This window comes from Lytechinus variegatus, chromosome 6, assembly GCF_018143015.1.
Source record: "Lytechinus variegatus isolate NC3 chromosome 6, Lvar_3.0, whole genome shotgun sequence".
In the NCBI taxonomy this organism is placed as follows: Eukaryota; Metazoa; Echinodermata; class Echinoidea; order Temnopleuroida; family Toxopneustidae; genus Lytechinus; species Lytechinus variegatus.
This window is the reverse complement of record NC_054745.1, coordinates 8134088-8151392: the sequence shown is the minus strand read 5'-3', so window position 1 is coordinate 8151392 and position 17305 is coordinate 8134088. Positions and strand designations below refer to the sequence as shown.

General features: G+C 38.7%; 1 protein-coding gene across 1 annotated transcript in view; it reads left to right on the top strand.

Annotated features, from left to right (window-relative positions):
* The window catches only part of LOC121416954 (prolyl 3-hydroxylase 1-like), a 62766-nt gene that overhangs the window by 22348 nt on the left and 23113 nt on the right, over positions 1–17305 (top strand). Inside the window, exon 5 of the mRNA XM_041610484.1 lies at positions 662–885. Within this exon, the coding sequence (XP_041466418.1) occupies positions 662–885 (224 nt within the window). The remainder of the gene's footprint in view (positions 1–661; positions 886–17305) is intronic.

The window sequence follows — 17305 nt, the reverse complement described above, 5'->3', positions numbered from 1 at the left end:
AATCAACATGAATATATTCTCACCTTTCATATTATTAGCATTATTTTATTGTTAAATGGGATTTTATCGCTGATTTGGGGACTTTTCGGACATCGTTTTGAGCAGTCGACGACTTCCGAATATCCGCCATTTTGGATTTGATGAATCACCGTGATCATTATATTATGACCGAACGTAGAGGGCAGCAACACACGGCCGGATTCTGCCTTCTATGCGGACGTAAGTGTAAACTAGTTTGGATACGATCGAGTGATGGAGAGGCTCGAGTGTAGTTACGATGTGTTGATTGTCATGATTGTTGTTGCAAAGTGAGATCGTGTTTTTTCACTTGATATTCGTATTTTGTTGAAGATTTGGGATTAATTTCTGTTGCTTTTTTGTGCATTTTGAGAAAAAAACATGTTTTCCGTGATTCCGTTTGAAAAGCCACTTTCCGTTTCAAACAGACGATTCCGTGAATTCCGTCTGTTTTCCGCGATCGCGGAAACTCACTGTCCCTATAGAAGGCTGCAGTGGGGTAATAATGCCTCTATATCCAAGTCTATGAAATATCTTACCATGTGAAATGACATATTTTTATACAGATGTTATCATAATGTTAAATGCTGAAAAATTGTGTAGGTATTTATTCTTAGTATTTTTTCTCTCTTCTTTCCATCAGTTGATGATGTCCAGAATGCTGTGAAGAGTGCCCTCTCGTTTCTCCTCCTCCTCCCCGAGGACGAGGTGATGCTTCAGAACATTGCCTTCTACAAAAGCATGAAAGATGCCGACCTGGAGTTCGTCCCGAGGACCGACGTGTCCCGGTACCGCCGCCTCGTCGAGATGGAAAACAAGATGCTGGAATTTGCCAAGAAGAACTTCTGGGAGGAGGACGCTGAAGAGGTAATAAAACGTTGGGACGGGATGTTGAATAAGTTTGATGTTGATGAGGGGTATGAGGGGGATGAAGATGATGATGAGGAGGAAGAGTTGGAGCTGGTCGAGGATGAGGTGGAGTTGGACGGGGAGGACGGGAGGGAGGAGTTTCTTCGGAAGCACGGGTACAAGAGCAAGAACGACCTCGGCAGGAAAGACATCTTCCTCAAGGCGGAACACGTATTGAACGACGCGAAGAAGTACGCGGAAGAAGCGAGGCGATACCGGCAGATCGTCCAGGGTATCGACCGCCCCAAGGCGCAGCTTTTGAAGAACGTTCTTGGGAACGGTCTCGGGGCGGGGCCGGTGAAAGAGACCAATGACACCAAAGAAAGCATTGAGGATGAAGAAAGAGGGGGAGAAATGCCCCTCCCTGGCCCAATGGAGAGAAGTGATATACCCCTGGATGTGGCATCTGCTTCTGCAACGCTTCAGGATCACTAGAGACATTCCAGTCCCTTCCTCTTTCCTTTGATATTAAATCATCTGTAACTTTCATGGGGATTTCATTTTTTTAAGTTTTTAACCCTCAAAAAGCAAGAAGAATTAATAAGACGGCTCCTGTTACTTGATAATCACCTGCACGATGTGCCATTCCTCATGAAAGCTATTGAGGGAGTGACTTTGAAGCAGTTGAATATCAAGCACTAATTCTGTATTTTGGATGTTAGAATAATGTACAAAAAGGTTAAAATTCCTTGGTTTTGTAATCTACAGGACAGAGAATTAATGCTGACATTGTTACCCTTCAATCATCTGAAATAGGGTTGAGGGGGGGGGGGGGGGGGGGCAAGGGGCAGAGCTTAAGTTACACCTTTTCAGCATCTGATGCATAGAAAGAAAAGCACATCTGTCAAGTTTTGAATCTGGTAGCTTCTTGGGTTTTCAGGAGAATGTATATTAATTTTTTTTTATTCTGCTTTTCTTCTTTTTTATTCTCTCCCATCCCATTCAAAATATTGAATAAATTGCCTTTCTGCTCCTTTGTCCCCCCCCCCTCCCCCCAAAAAATGAAAAAAAAATGGGGTCTACTAATTTTGTGTGCTAGTGATGGAATAAACAGCTCCTAAAACTGCTGCTTTGTTTTGTAAACAATTTACTTTGGTGCTATACTGTATGTCTCCCAGTAGTGTCTTTTATCATTTGACCTGTCGATTTCTACATCAAAGAACGAACAATTAGGGATTTTTTAAATTGGAAAATCACTATTATATCTGTATGTGGCAAAGATATGGATGCATTTTCTTTATCCTTTGAAAAGTATTTTTGTTAATTATTTTCAACAAATCCTTAATTTCATTGATATTTTAACTTTTCTTAAAGGATTTGATCAAGATTTGAATTCAATTCCATTGCCAGAGAGTGGCAAGAGGCTGTTTCTTTAAATATTATTTTAAGTTTTCAACCCATTTTATGCAATCATGTACGAAATAGTGTTATTTCCCTCAATACGCTTTTGGCAGCTACATTTGTAGGATCACCTTGTGGCTAGCAAAGCTGGTTTGATGATTGTCAGTATGTAAAGTAGCATGTCATGCGTAATCATACCACAGAGATTCAACCCAATACCTCTACGATTTTTTTTGTGATTTCCAAGGCAGATTTGTTGTACAAAACTATTCATGTCTGTTCTGGTGGAATTTGCCTGAAGTTCGGGCCAGCACACAGCTCTCTGGATTTGAGATCAGGTTGGTTTGATTAAACAAGCAAAATGCCAAAATGTCTTCTGGTTTTAATCATACAATGTGATTTCCAAGACAAATTTTCATTAAAACGCTTGTTCTTGTAGAAAAACTTGATTTTTGCAAGTGGATTCCAGTAGAGCCTAAACATCTTCATTTACTTTACCTGGGTTAAGAGTGGCAAATGCAGATTAATGCCTGACCAAGGGAAGCCAATGTTGTGAGACCCTGCACTTGTTTCTAAAGTTCAATTATTCACTGATTTGCAACTCCTCCTTTCTTTGTTTTATAACCTTTGGGCCAAGGGGCACAAACACAATTTGAAATTTTTCCAAAGAAATGGAACATGGGGGGGGGGGGGGCTACATCAATATTTTCCCCATAGTTATAGGTCTATTTTTTCAAAGAGGTAGGTTATATTTTTTAAAGGGCAATCCTGCAAAAGGGCTTTGCCCTGATTGTCATATTAATAAAAGCTCTGCTGCACTTGTGGGTCAAACTTTCCTAATTCAAGTGCAAAATGCAGTGAAGTCAAATGGGCAATATCTAGTCACCTGACTGGCAGCCTAATCGGTCACCTGACCTATAGCCTAGTAGGTTCTTCTGACCTTGGGATAGCTGTATTTTGTGAGATTGTATTTAGTGCATTTGACCTGTTTCTACTTTGGATAAAGAAGGGTTGATTTCATATGTTGATATCGCTATGATAACACAGAGCAATTTTGAATGTAAATCAAGATGTGATTGTACACAGTCTGCTGTCAGAACTTGTTGACAAGGGTAATAACAATTACTATATACAGTGTAAAGCAATAGGCGCTATTGTACAACGCCTACTTAGCTTGTTGTACGCGATCAAATGGGAGGCTAAATGTCACACATTTGTACCGTTGCACACAAGCCGTACCATCCAAAATGTACCATCCAAAATGTACAATTGCACGGCTTTAGGAGGTGACGTCACAATGCGATTTCATTGAGTAAAATACGCGTACATCCCGCTGTCTAAATGCACAATGCTGTCCAAGATCATGTGCGCTTGTGGGATTTTGCTTTTCGCTTTCAATATTTTTGCTCCCTTTTCATAGATTACTGGAGGGGGAAACTCATGTTTTTTTCATATTTTCGCTAGATTCCGAGGCGTTGTACAACACAAATAGCGAATATTCTTATTCGTGCAATGGTGCGAGATTTCGCATTCGGTGAAAGAAACGCTCTATTCAACTCGGCTAACGCCTCGTTGAATAGAGCATCTATCTTTCACCTCATGCGAAATCTTGCACCATCGCACTCATGCCTATTCGCTATTTGTATCTTGTACTGTACGTGGGCAAATGGAAGGCTGGATCTTAAACATTTGTACCATTGCACACGTACTGGCACCAGTCAAACTTATTGCTGTGCACACGCGTGACCCCAAAAACGTGTTTAAAGGGGTGCTTTTCAGTTTTGGACGCTGTCCACACATGGACTGGTTAAGGGTATCAAAAACACTGATTTTCAAGAAAAAGGGTGGTTTTGAAAGACTGGTCAATGGTCGATCGGGGTAAAACGTATATTTGGGGTATGTTTTTTTGCAAAGTTTTTTTGTATAGACTAGCCAAACGTGTTTAGGGTATTTTTTTTCCAAGCTTTTTCCTGAGGTCATATTTTGGCGACAACTTGTTTAGTGGCTAAAATGTGTAAATAAAGCCCGCAAAAAACTTGTTTAGGGGGTTATTTTGCACACAGAGAAAAACTCGTTTAAGGGGTGTTTGGAAATTACTTGCTCACACGTGTGCTGAGCAATATATTTGACTGCCCCCCCCACTCCCCTGGGAAATCTTGTACCGTAAGAAACACTCCTGCTTACAATTCGCTGTACTGACTCATGACCATGGATGAGTATCCTGTACTGTATACATAACTCCAAATTTTCCCAGAATCTGATGAAATTTCCTGGCTGTATTAGAAGTTTGAGACAGTTATGATTGGGAAATAGAGAACTTTCATCAGTGAGGTTGGAAGTGACCCTGTGGTTTCATTGACAGTATCAAAGTCCACTACTTCTGCAATCATGCTAGATTTAATCTGTCATCCAGAGAGTTTGTGCCCTTGATCATTCCCAAGGAAGCTCAGTTCACATGAGATTGCCTTTTGGTTTATTTCAATATTTGTTTGTTATTTATTTAAAAAATTTATTGGAAGCGAGCAAAGTCTGTTCCTCATTGCCATTTTTTGCTATCAATGAAGCAAAGGCACCTTTGCAAAAGCCAGCCCCGCAGGATTTCCAGCAAGAATCCCACAAGCAGTTTTTCTTAATACCAATCCTTATTTCATCATACTGGGGAATGCAGGATAGGCTGCAATGAAAAGCTGCATACGCATTGCGTCATTATGGCTGGATTTCTGTTGGAAGATGCAGCATATACTTTTTGGCATGCCGCTCTGCAAAATGTCAACGATACAATGATATGGAAAAATAGTGGAAGTAATCGCTCCCTGTACATTCCAGTCATGCCTCAGGCTCAGTGGTTAACTAACTTTTCGGGGTCAAAACAAGACATCCTTGCTTGTGGAATCAAGCATAAACTATCATAAAGTGAAGTCCAAATAATGATAATAACGTTTTATTTACCCAGGGTAGCCACTTCAGTTAGGAAACTGCTCTACCAGTGGGCCCTTCGTAACATAAAAGACCGTTTTAAAGTTAAAGTTGATAGCCCCTTTTGTGTGAACCTTCCTAAGGTATCATTTTCAAGAATATTTGACCTTCATCTGCTTCCTGGCAGGGTGACCAGAAACATCAGAAGTCAATTTCCCCACTTGCAGTTGCCATGGAAACAATTAGGAAGTCCATCAACCTGTTGCACTAAACCTTTTATAGTACGCTATTCTGCATACCAGACTCCAGTTTGCATTGAGGGTGACCACGACCCCTGTGGATAAGTCTTCTCATGTGCAGAGTCTGAATAATATACAAGTAGTCTAGACTCATCCATGTACTGTGGCTACTTATTTGACACCTTGTTACTGTTGTTTTTATTTTTTGTTTGCATTGTATGGACTACGATTCAAATGTAAAACTCTATGCCCAAGGAATTGGAGTGAGTAGCAACCCTAGACAATTATCTAATTTGTTAAAAGTATACATTTAAGTCTGTGCTTTATACAGACTTGACCCTCCCTGGACAATTATAATTTGTTCTAAAGTGTAAAATCTGAGTCTGTGGGTGTAGACTAATCTATATCAAATAGTCTTGAGATATCCAGCTATTTTACTAAATGTACACATGAAATCTAGTTGAATTAATACAAAATTTGCAGGTTTATGTCGGTTTTATCCTATGGTGAAAATCCCAAGTAAAAATATCAAATGGGGAAACACTTCATGGAAAAGGCGTCTATTTAGGAAGGCGATTCTGCCAAGACCGTTGAGATCATCAATTTTTTAAATCTCAAATGGGAGGTTCAGCATTATGGTATATTTTTGGTTTGAAATGATAAAATCTTAAAAATATTGCTGAAGTTTTGATGAAAATACTTCTTACCAAGTCATTTCATCCCTTTAAAGAGAAATGCCAGTAGTTGCAGTAAACACTGATTTCATGAGAAAGTCTTTAAAACAAGGCTTAATTGTCAGTATATCAGATCTAGATCTGGTACAGTCACATAAACTGAACTTTGTGAAATCTTGAAATCTACGCTGAAAAATATTCACACTGAAGATCACCAACACAGATAAGTGCACATTGGACCGTGTATTATATTGCTTTGAATATCGTGCCCGACGCTTGACCCGAATCCTGTGCTTATTTGCTGATTTCTCAGCATTTGCACAATTTCTTCCAGAATCCTTTGGCACATACGTTGTATTTATACAAACAGACACTTTGGTGGTCATTTCATTGGATTCTGTACGAACTCATTTTGATATTATTACCAAAACTGGCATTTACCTTTAAAGTTGTTTATGCTGTGTCTGCAGGAAGCATTACTGTGTATAAACTGGAACAAAGAGATTAACACCTCCAGAAATCCATTGAATTTTATTTTAATGACAGGATGTCGCAATGACAAGTTAGGTCTAGTATTCACAGACAATTTGAAATCCTTTGATATCAACAAATATTTCCTTCTCAATTTCCTCATCAAAGGCCCGTAACATGAAGCTTAGCACTCATCGTACATATTTTTTTACGATTGATTGCATTGACTACAATGTATAATAAAGAATCAAGCGTACGATCAATCGCTAACCTTTGTGTGATGGGACCCAGAATCGCTGTCATCAAATTTGCAAACACGTAAAATAGGCCTTTATATACATGTTTTTTCTAGGAAAGTATGGAATCTTTAATAACATGCTCAGTCTCTGGTTAAGATTACTTGATAAAGAAAAATAAATGTTACTTCGATGCTTGTGTTTGATTATTTTCATGTTCGAGGAGGGGGATTATTTCTCTGACAACCTCATAAATTTGCTTTTTGCTGACAATCATAATAACACCGTACGTGATCTTATGATATGTATACTTTCTTTCACGCCTCCTACTTCTCTTGGAACCAAGTTTCCAAACATCAGAACCCCCCCCCCATGTCACGTCTAGCAAGTGTAAGGCCTAGGCTCATATGCTATGTATATACCATAAAATGAAAATACAGAAAACAAAACAAAAACAATCACAAGCAATACTCACATACTACTCTTCTTGACATCATACATGTAGGCCTATATAGGACCTACACTTTTCCTCTATTCTTTGTTCTAACAGATGTGGCAGAAAGGAGATTAGGTTTTTTTTTTCTGAACATTTTTTTTTATAGAACTACATGTACATGTATCCATCACCATACATCAAACCAGATAAGGTAGTTCAAGCTTTTTTAGTTTAGATAGTGTCCCTCTCCTCCAATACTCCTGGGGGGCATTTCACAAAAAAAAATAGTGGATGGTTTCCATTGACTGCTGTTATAAGCTACTGTGAATCCTTGCTTCTGATTGGCCGAGAGGAGAGTTGTTGGTGAAAAATCACTGGCTAAACTTAGTCGTGAAAGCTTCCCTGGTATCTGTCTGACCAGTTTGTTATGTTGGCCTGGTTTATAATCCCAAAAGCAGATGGTGCAAGCTAGAGATGGAGGGATGCTACCAGGGAAGGTAGGAGGGTTGGACTAGTTTGATACCATTTGATGCTTTTCACACTGCAAGTATTTTCCTAAACCCTGGGATATTGATGGGGCTAAGACCCCCCTTTGCCCCCCCCCCCCCCCCGATTTCCCTTGGTATGAAACGTAGCATGAAACCGAAGTGGGCGAAGCTTAACCCCCAGGAAATTGGTGGGGTGGGATGGTGCGGGGGGGGGTGTCCTTGTTTTCACACTACTTTTAGCAAAGTGAGCTGGCACGGTAAATTGTACGGTACTATCTGGCCCTGCTAAGAAAAAAGCAGGGTTTGCCAGATTATTGCGGTGCTAGCACCACAATTGCAGTGCTAAGACACAAACCGGGACAGGGAAAAGTGGGGCTAAGCATTAGAAAATCACAGAAGTCGAAATTGAACGTTAATCACGCTCTGTGTGGCAAAATCATCAATATTTATGAGCTGTGCGATAGTCCGGGGTTAAGTCTGAGCAAATAGTATAGGGTTAAGATAATCCCAGGTTAAGGATAGTATAGGATTAAGGAAATGCAGTGTGAAAAGCATATTTGAATTCTCTGGAGAAGGGATTAAAAACTCGGCCTACTCGACAAATTATACCAGGAAATATTGGGCATGGGGCTGATGTGGGGGAAGTAAATAAGGTAGGCCTATATTCCATTTCCTTTTGTTTAAACGCATTGCATTTCTGGAGGCTTAATAGGCCTATATGATTGTCCATTCCACAAAAGAGGTAGTAGGTTGATTAGATCACTTGCATATTAACCAGGATGTAGACCTAACGGTTGTGTGAAATTTAGAGATACCTTACATCATTTTTGATCATGCATCTTACTTAGATGAAATTTTCAGCATCAAGCTAGTTTGATTTTCTCTCTTTATTGAAACCAACCTTTTTTTTTGGGGGGGGACACTCCCTTTAACTTTTACAAGTCCAATAGGGACGCACCATGTATACCCAGTTGTGTATTTGGACTAAATAAGTTTTCAACAGCCATTTGTAAGAGCTAACGATAAATGTTTCATCACTTTTGAGTACAAGTGTTTAATAGGCAATATTATATAGAGAACAAAATTGAAGAGGATTACAAATACTGAATTCATATTTTTTTTAAAACCAAAGCCAAAAGAAAGGCTTCAAAATTTTGAAGTGTCAGGACACCCCACCCACCCCCCTCCCCCATCCTACTATTTATCTAATGTGAAAAGTTGTCATGTATGTCTCTTTACAATTTCATGTTCAAAATACCTGCTCTACATTACAATGACAAAATATATCCTTTCAGCTTATTTTGTAAATCTGAGTATTAAGTTTGTCAAAATTTATTACTCAATTTTGTTTTTTTCGGGACAGAAAATTATATTTAGTATCATTATCTCTGGTTGGGGATTTTTTTTCAATGTTAGTAATGTATCGGAATTAAAGGTAAAAGAAAGTAGTTGCAGCAAACAATTATTTCATGAGAATTTTTTTTCATTCTACTCTGGTTAATTTTCAGGATTTGTTTCTTTAATCTCGCACCGTTCATCTGAATTGTGTAAATTTCAGCCTGGTGTACTCCTGTATCATTGTTATCCTTATTTTTCAGACCATTTTTTCTTTTTTATCTCCATGAGGTCTACACCCGTTTTTGTCATTTGCAACATTTTGAGAGGGCATGCGATTCCCCCCTTGCGCTGTCCAATTGTGACAGAAGTCGAAAGGAAATATGGAAAAGTAATTTTGGTTCCGCCCAGTCGATTTCCTTGTCACTATTTGGGCAAAGTGTTTATGTCCTTGGCGCCCCTGTCTCCTTGAACCTTATACCTCAGGACGGGGAGAAGAGAATGACAAATATTGTTTGTTAATGAAGAGTAAAAAAAATACTTGAATATTTTCGACCAGGTATTAGTGTGATTTGGAATTCAGAGTTTATTGGCCAATTTTGTTTGTTTCCTATTTCATTCATTTTATTGATTTTCTTTGATTTTAAATCTTATAAATACCCTCTTATTATTTTTTTTTGTGTAGGCCTTGCTCCAGTGGCTTACCTAGGATTTTCCACAGGGGGGGGGGGGGCAAAACGTCCGCCCAAAAATTTTACAAGCAAAAGAAATTGACCAAAAAAAAAAGCTTGTCAGGGGGGCAAAAAAAGGTCTTTCAAGCTCGTCAGGGGGGGCAGGGAAACGTACTTTGCATGGGTTGTGGCTCGTCTCCCCCCCCCCCCCCCCCGCATGTACGCTAGTGCCTTGCTCCTTTCAACCATGTGTGCTACAAACTGAACCTTCAAATTAATGAGTCCACTATTCAAAAGAGTGGACTCATGAATAAAATAGCATACTCAACCATGACAACATGGCGCACTGTGACAAAAAAGGCTCATCAGCATTATAATTATCAGCGATATTTAAGCGTTATTTGTATACAGGAAATTTACATAAATCAATGGTTCAACCGATGGTTTTCAAAACCATCTGTGAACTTGGGCCTTGGTCTTTTCTGATAGAGGCCGGGGTCGTTTTGGGTAGTTTTCACCATCAGAAATTACCAGAATTTGTTTTTATTTTTGAGTGGGTCTGAATGCACCATAAGGCCTATTTATGTCAGTCCAAATGGCTATAGACCTAGAAAGGTTGACAGATGGACCAAATTAGTCCAGTTCTGAATAGAAGTCCCATAAGATGTCAACCTATGATGAACTCTGACCTCTAAGAATCTCTTGCCCTCCTCTGTCCCTCCTTCCCAATTTTGTAAAAAAAGATGCAAAAAAGCGTTTCATTATTTCAATAGATTTCTTCTAGTTTTTCTCCTTTTGGGTGTGACAAAAAAGAGATTTGTATAGCGCACACATCCACCTTGCTAGGTGTCCAAGGCGTTCCTATATTACCAAGTGCTTCTAAAAAGTTACCTAGCACCCTGATAATCATAATAATTATATCGTCCATTTACATAGTGCAGCTACTAAAAATGCATATACTCTATAATGACAATGGTCATAATAAAACAATATAGGATTATTATATTATAATGAACGTCAACTAATTACCCATAATCCTTTCTACTAGAATCATGAATCAATTTAGGTACAGAAGGTTGTTGGTCAACTAGAAGCATTTTGTCATTATTTAATATGTGTTTGCTTTCCCTTGAATTGTCAAAAAAAAGTTTGATAACAATGATCTAGGGATGGATTTACGGACCTTCAATGAACCTTGAAGCTTCATCTACCTCCAAAACATCAAGAACTTTCTCTGGAGTGCTGTGCTACGTGGCTTTAGGAGGATGAAATGAGATTGCATTTGTACTCTACTACATTTTATTCTGAAATGGGATCGCAGACTAATCGTAGGGTGTGAGGTGTTCTTAATAAAGATTCCAATGGAAATTGAAATAATTTGATTTGAAATGTTTGAAGTAGGCCTGATGATTACTTTCCCATAACTTGTCTAAAAGCAATGTTTGATAACAATGATCTAGGGAAGGATCTAGGGACCTTCAATGAACCTTGGAAGGTTCAACTACCTCCAAAACATCAAGAACTTTCTGGAGTGCTGTGCTACGTGGCTTTAGGAGGATGAGATGAGATTGTATTTGAACTTGATTTTTATCACTGACATTGGTTAGTCTGCAAGCGCAGACTCTTGTGACAGTTTAACCAATAATGTCCCCTGCTTGTGTATAACTTGCTTCACTGAATAACCATTGGAAAATGGATTTCCTTCTTAGTGGCAATAAATATCTTCATCATAAATGATTGAATGAAGATAAAAATTGAGGTTAATAACGAGTGAATGAAGAAATGATGGATAGAATAATTTTGGCCTCTACCCCGACCCGGCTTGAAGCTATCTGTTGCACTTTCCGTGGTATCAAGGATGCATTTACTGGGAGAATAATCAGATAATAGTAATTTAAAGAGACATTTCTAGATCTTGCCTTGAATAGGTCGGTTTCAATTATATCTATAACCTGGTTCAAATAAATAGAAATTAGATTTCATCCCAGTCTGTTGGCTGCAAAATCTTGTATCTCAAAATTAATTTGTTTTTTTAAGACAGCTCACATAAAAGGTGTATTGTAGAATTATTGCAACTTCATATTCTCTTTAAAAGAATCTCCTAATTCCTGTGGAGAAATCTTCATCTCTGACCTTGTTCTTATTACAGTCCAAAAACTATTTTACCTGAAACTTGTTTAACATATATGATATGTTTACCCAGGGAAGCCAATTCAGTTCCGAAAACTGTTCTTTCAGCGGGCCCTGCTATTATTATAATCTGGCTTAGCTAGGCTACCGATTCAGGTGCACACAGCTTTTTGAGGAATTATTTCCTTCCGGTACCCATTTACCTCACCTGGGTTGAGTGCAGCACAGTGTGTAGGCCTGGGACTTTCGGGTTTTTTTCTCTTCGGGTACCCGTGGCAATTTTCGGGCGGGTACCCGAAAATCATGTCACTCGAAATATGACTGGTGGAAAAACCCCATTGGTGACGTCATCAAGCCAATGCGATGCAAGCCAATTTATGAATGAAAATATAGTAAGCATGCGCATTGCAAGCCTCCCATGCGCCACGCAGTATTCCATCGAAACAAGTCTGCAATACTCTGTCACCTCGTACCTCGTGTCAAATGCGCCAGCCAATCACGATCGTGTTACCATTTTCGGTTTATGATGAACTGAAAATGGTATCAAGAACGTGATTGGCTGGCGCCTCGTATGCTCCGAAACCCGGAAATCAATTGACTTTGTTCACGTAGCGATAGATTCTACAAACTCACAAACACGATGCAACATCGACGCTACTTCGTAAGATTTTGACGGAAAAGCAAGAAGTAATAAAAATTTGCTTACCCGTGCGCTAGCGGTGAGAAAATAGATCCTCTGAGAATACCTTTCATAATTCATATGAAATAAAGGAAAGTGGAATTCTAGGTCGATTTTGGTACGAGGTGAAAGAGTATTGCAGTCTTTTGCAGACTTGTTTTGACGGAATACTGCGTGGGGCTGAGGCTTGCAATGCGCATGCTTACTATATTTTCATTCATAAATTGGCTCGCGTCGCAGTGGCTGGATGACGTCACTGCGCTGCAAAAGAAACATGGCGACGATTGAACGATCTCAGTCACATCATCACTTGAAAAACTAGTAGATATTTCGAGGGTAATTGGTGAGATTCAAAATGAGACTTGTGTACTTTTGTGATGAGTTTACAATCATGTCTTACACTACGCAATACAAATCAAATGTACGTTATACTGGTGAGCAATTTTCGGGTATCGGGTATTGATTTTTCTACCCGGGTACCCGAGGCTTCCGGGCGGGACCCGGGTACCCGGGTTTTAGTCCCAGCCCTAACAGTGTGGATAAATTTCTTGCTGAAGGAATAAAACATTGTAATATGAATGCTCGAAGTGGTCTTGGAAGAGATCTTCTAAACCAGTTTTGGAAAACTACCTTTTGGAGTTTTCAAGATCGACTTGCCTTGTTAGATTAGTTTAAAGGACAAGTCCACCCAAGCAAAAAGTTGATTTGAATAAAAAGAGAGAAATCCAACAAGCATAACATCGAAAATTTAATCAAAATCGGATGTAAAATATAGGAAAGTTATGACATTTTAAAGTTTCGCTTAATTTCATAAAACAGAGATGTGCACATCCTTGTCGCTATGCAAATGAGGAGACGGATGACATCATCCACTTACTATTTCTTTTGTATGTTATTATATGAAATATGAAATATCCTCATTTTCTCATTTAAGTAAAACAATGATTAATTCCTCCTTGAACATGTGGAATTGGTATTGTTTAATACTATATGGTTCGGTGAACTTGGTCCTTATTGTCAAATCTGTAAAAATAAAATATTGTATATTTCAAACAATAAAAAACAAAAGAAATAGTGAGTGATGGACATCATTGACTGGATGTAAAATATAGGAAAGTTATGACATTTTAAAGTTTCGCTTAATTTCATAAAACAGAGATGTGCACATCCTTGTCGCTATGCAAATGAGGAGACGGATGACATCATCCACTTACTATTTCTTTTGTATGTTATTATATGAAATATGAAATATCCTCATTTTCTCATTTAAGTAAAACAATGATTAATTCCTCCTTGAACATGTGGAATTGGTATTGTTTAATACTATATGGTTCGGTGAACTTGGTCCTTATTGTCAAATCTGTAAAAATAAAATATTGTATATTTCAAACAATAAAAAACAAAAGAAATAGTGAGTGATGGACATCATTGACTGAATCATTTGCATGCCACTGAGTTGTGCATGTCACTGTTTTGTGAAAAATAAGCGAAATTTTAAGATGTCATAACTTTCTTATCTTACATCCGATTTTGATGAATTTTCACTACTATGCTTGTTGGATTTTTCTCTTTTTATTCCAATCAACATTTTTCTTGGATGGACTTGACCTTTAAGCATCTAGGTGAACAACCGTTCTTCATTTTGAGCGGGCTACTCCACAAACTGTGGGCAAAATGTCTCCACTGCGTTTTTTCAAATCTTGCATGAATCATCTCGCCCCACTGAGAACGTTCCCATACCAACAAGACCGCTTCATGTGAAGTGGTTCTGAACACCACTTTCCGGTGATCAGGTGGGAACGCTAGCAGAGCGTTATTCCAAAGAGGTTTCCTGAACTGGTTTCCAGTAAACCAGTTTTAGAATAATGAGAGTGGGGTCCAAGTTATGCTCTTGGCAAATGAAGGTTCCCATCCTTGGCATATAAAAATAGAATAAAAGTATTTTTTCTCAGCTGTTCTAAAACAAAACATTTTTTAGATAAACGGTTTCAACACCCCCCTGACGATATGGAAATAAGACAACAAAAAATTTAAAGACTTAAGTGGTATTAGACCTAATGGCAATCTCCCTGCTTAGGTTCAATTAAAAATATTCTTTAAAGGACAAGTCCACCCCAACAAAAACTTGATTTTAATAAAAAGAGAAAAATTCAACAAGCACAACACTGAAAATTTCATCAAAATTGGATGTAAAATAAAGTTATGGCATTTTAAAGTTTCGCTTATTTTCAACAAAATAGTTATATGATCGAGCCAGTTACATCCAATTGAGAGAGTTGATGACATCACTCACTATTTCTTTTGTATTTTATTATATGAAATACGAAATATTTATATTTCCTCTTCATTGTCATGTAAAATGAAGTTTCATTCCTCCCTAAACACGTGGAATTACATTTTTTTAACATTTTGTGCTTCAGGCAAGGAGGTCCTAATTGTCAAATTCGTAAAAATTGAAATATTGTATAATTCAAACAATAAAAAAAAGAAATAGTGAGTACCCGCTAAATAGTAGGTACTTGGCGAAATTACGAGAACTTTCGTGGGGATTTTTCCAAGGTCGCAGGTATTTTGGCGATGTAAAAGCAAATTACGGGAACTTTTATCCCAGCGTGTCGTTGGGCGCGGCGGCGTGGGTGGCTGCTGGGCTAGTGATTTTGAATCTCCCGCCTTGCCTGCTTATCAGACCACACTGCGCATGCTCGTAACTTCGGGAACTTATCCCAAAGGATGCGTTTCGGGGCGGTGTGAATGCAGGAATAATCAATGGGTATTTTTTAGCCTTAAAAAGTTCTCGTAATTTAACGGGGATTCTTGTGATCGAGGCGGTTTGAAACCACCTAGTGTGAACATTTTTCAGCGTAGATTTCAAGATTTCACAAAGTTCAGTTTATGTAACTGTACCAGATCTAGATCCTCGATGAAATAGTGACAATTAAGCTTGGTTTCACACACTTTCTTGTGAAATCAGTGTTTGCTGCAACTACTTTCATTTATCTGTAAATCCACCACCTTCAAAGTTCAGCCCAAAACGATCATATCATTGTCATGTTGAATGAGACTGAAATTGTTATTAGACCAACTGGCATTCCACCTGCCTATAAATTCAACTCATCTTCTCTTCATCAAGTGTCTTGATTGTTACCTCCAGGCATGGAAGTAGGAAGAACCTTTTCTTTTCATCTTGCTATCATAGCAACCAGCTCCCTGGAGCCAAGATACCTCCTCTCATGAAGGTCAGAGGTCATGGTCACGGACATGAGTGTAGCAAATGGTGTAGACTTTAATACCAGTCACTTTGATGGAATAAAAACATGATATTTAGCTAGTAAAAGATTTTAATTGAGCAGCACTATTCATGCCTCATGAGAGCTTAATAAGTCCGACATGCCAAGTGCTGCTTTTGACATATTAGCCTTGTTATCAGAGTGAAGTTTGTACTATGGATGGATTTGAAATTCTGGACAGATTTACTCTGACTTAGACTCATACCAGGATACTCCTAACACTTTCCAGGTGTACAGTATCTTGGTTTAAGGATGGTCAGAGTATTCTCAAAAGCAATCATATTTGGTGTTCTTTAAACTGTAATGAAAATGAATTGTTTTCGGGAACTTCTATACGCTTGGACTCATCTGCCTAGATGTGTTTTTATCAGGCAGACATGTATACACTGCAATCTATCCTTGATATCACTGGCATCCTTATAGAACTCATGGTGATCTCTCGCCTCGTCACGCTTCTGTGCTTTGAAACGAAAAAAAACATAGTTTGCTAGTCTTAAAACTTTCTAGGCCTATGATCTTTTTTAATAGCAGAACAAACTTCATTCTTTTACTTAAAATACAAACAACTTTTTGATGCATTCCCCCTCCCCTTTCGAATGGACCGGTCTACTGAATATAATTAATTATGATTGATTTTTATTTTAATGTATCATGATCTATTCATGTGGCTCTAGCATACCTGGGAAACTGTTTCGTAGGCCATGAAGGGGAGGGGGGGGGGGTAAAGAAGACCCTGCCTTCCCCACTTTTTATTTTGAGATGGGGCAGACCCTTTTCTCTGTCACTATCATCCTCTATTTTGATGGGGGGGTCCTCTTTCACTTTTGCCCTCAATTATAGGGGATGAGGGTAAATGAGAGTAGAGCGGGGATTTCGGATTCCGGTGACCCGGGTTCAATTCCCACAAGGTGCCCTAGTGCCCTTTGGTAAGGCATTAATCCTCAGTACCAGGTCCCTCAGAGAGGACCTTAAGCTATTGGTCCCCTGGTTGCTTGCTCACAGGCATTTGTGCATTCTTAGCAGTCAGGTAAAAAAAAAAATGTTGGTATGACATCATTCTAGTTTGCTCTTTCTTAATAGGTTTGGGGTAATTGGTCTATTTACTTATCAGGGAAAAGACTGGTGTCGCCCTAACCATCGGTAGAAATGTAATTTCTCTATTCTCTAATAGATCTCTATTCTCATTTCAATTGAGTATTTTGGAAAGCTTGCTACATTATAGGCCTGCAGAGTCTTGCTTGATGTCCACCGAGTTCGTACAATAACTTTCATTGCATTACCTGCTAATGCAATGGTCGCCAGTACATATCAAGATCTAAATACCAGCTGATTATCAAATCAGCCTTTGCAAAGTTCAAGTAGATGTCCATGAGATCTAATATACTGGTCATTAATAAATGCCCATTGCCTATTGGAGCTGGCCGGGTGGTCCCTATTGGGAATACCACCCCCCCCCACACACACACACACTTATA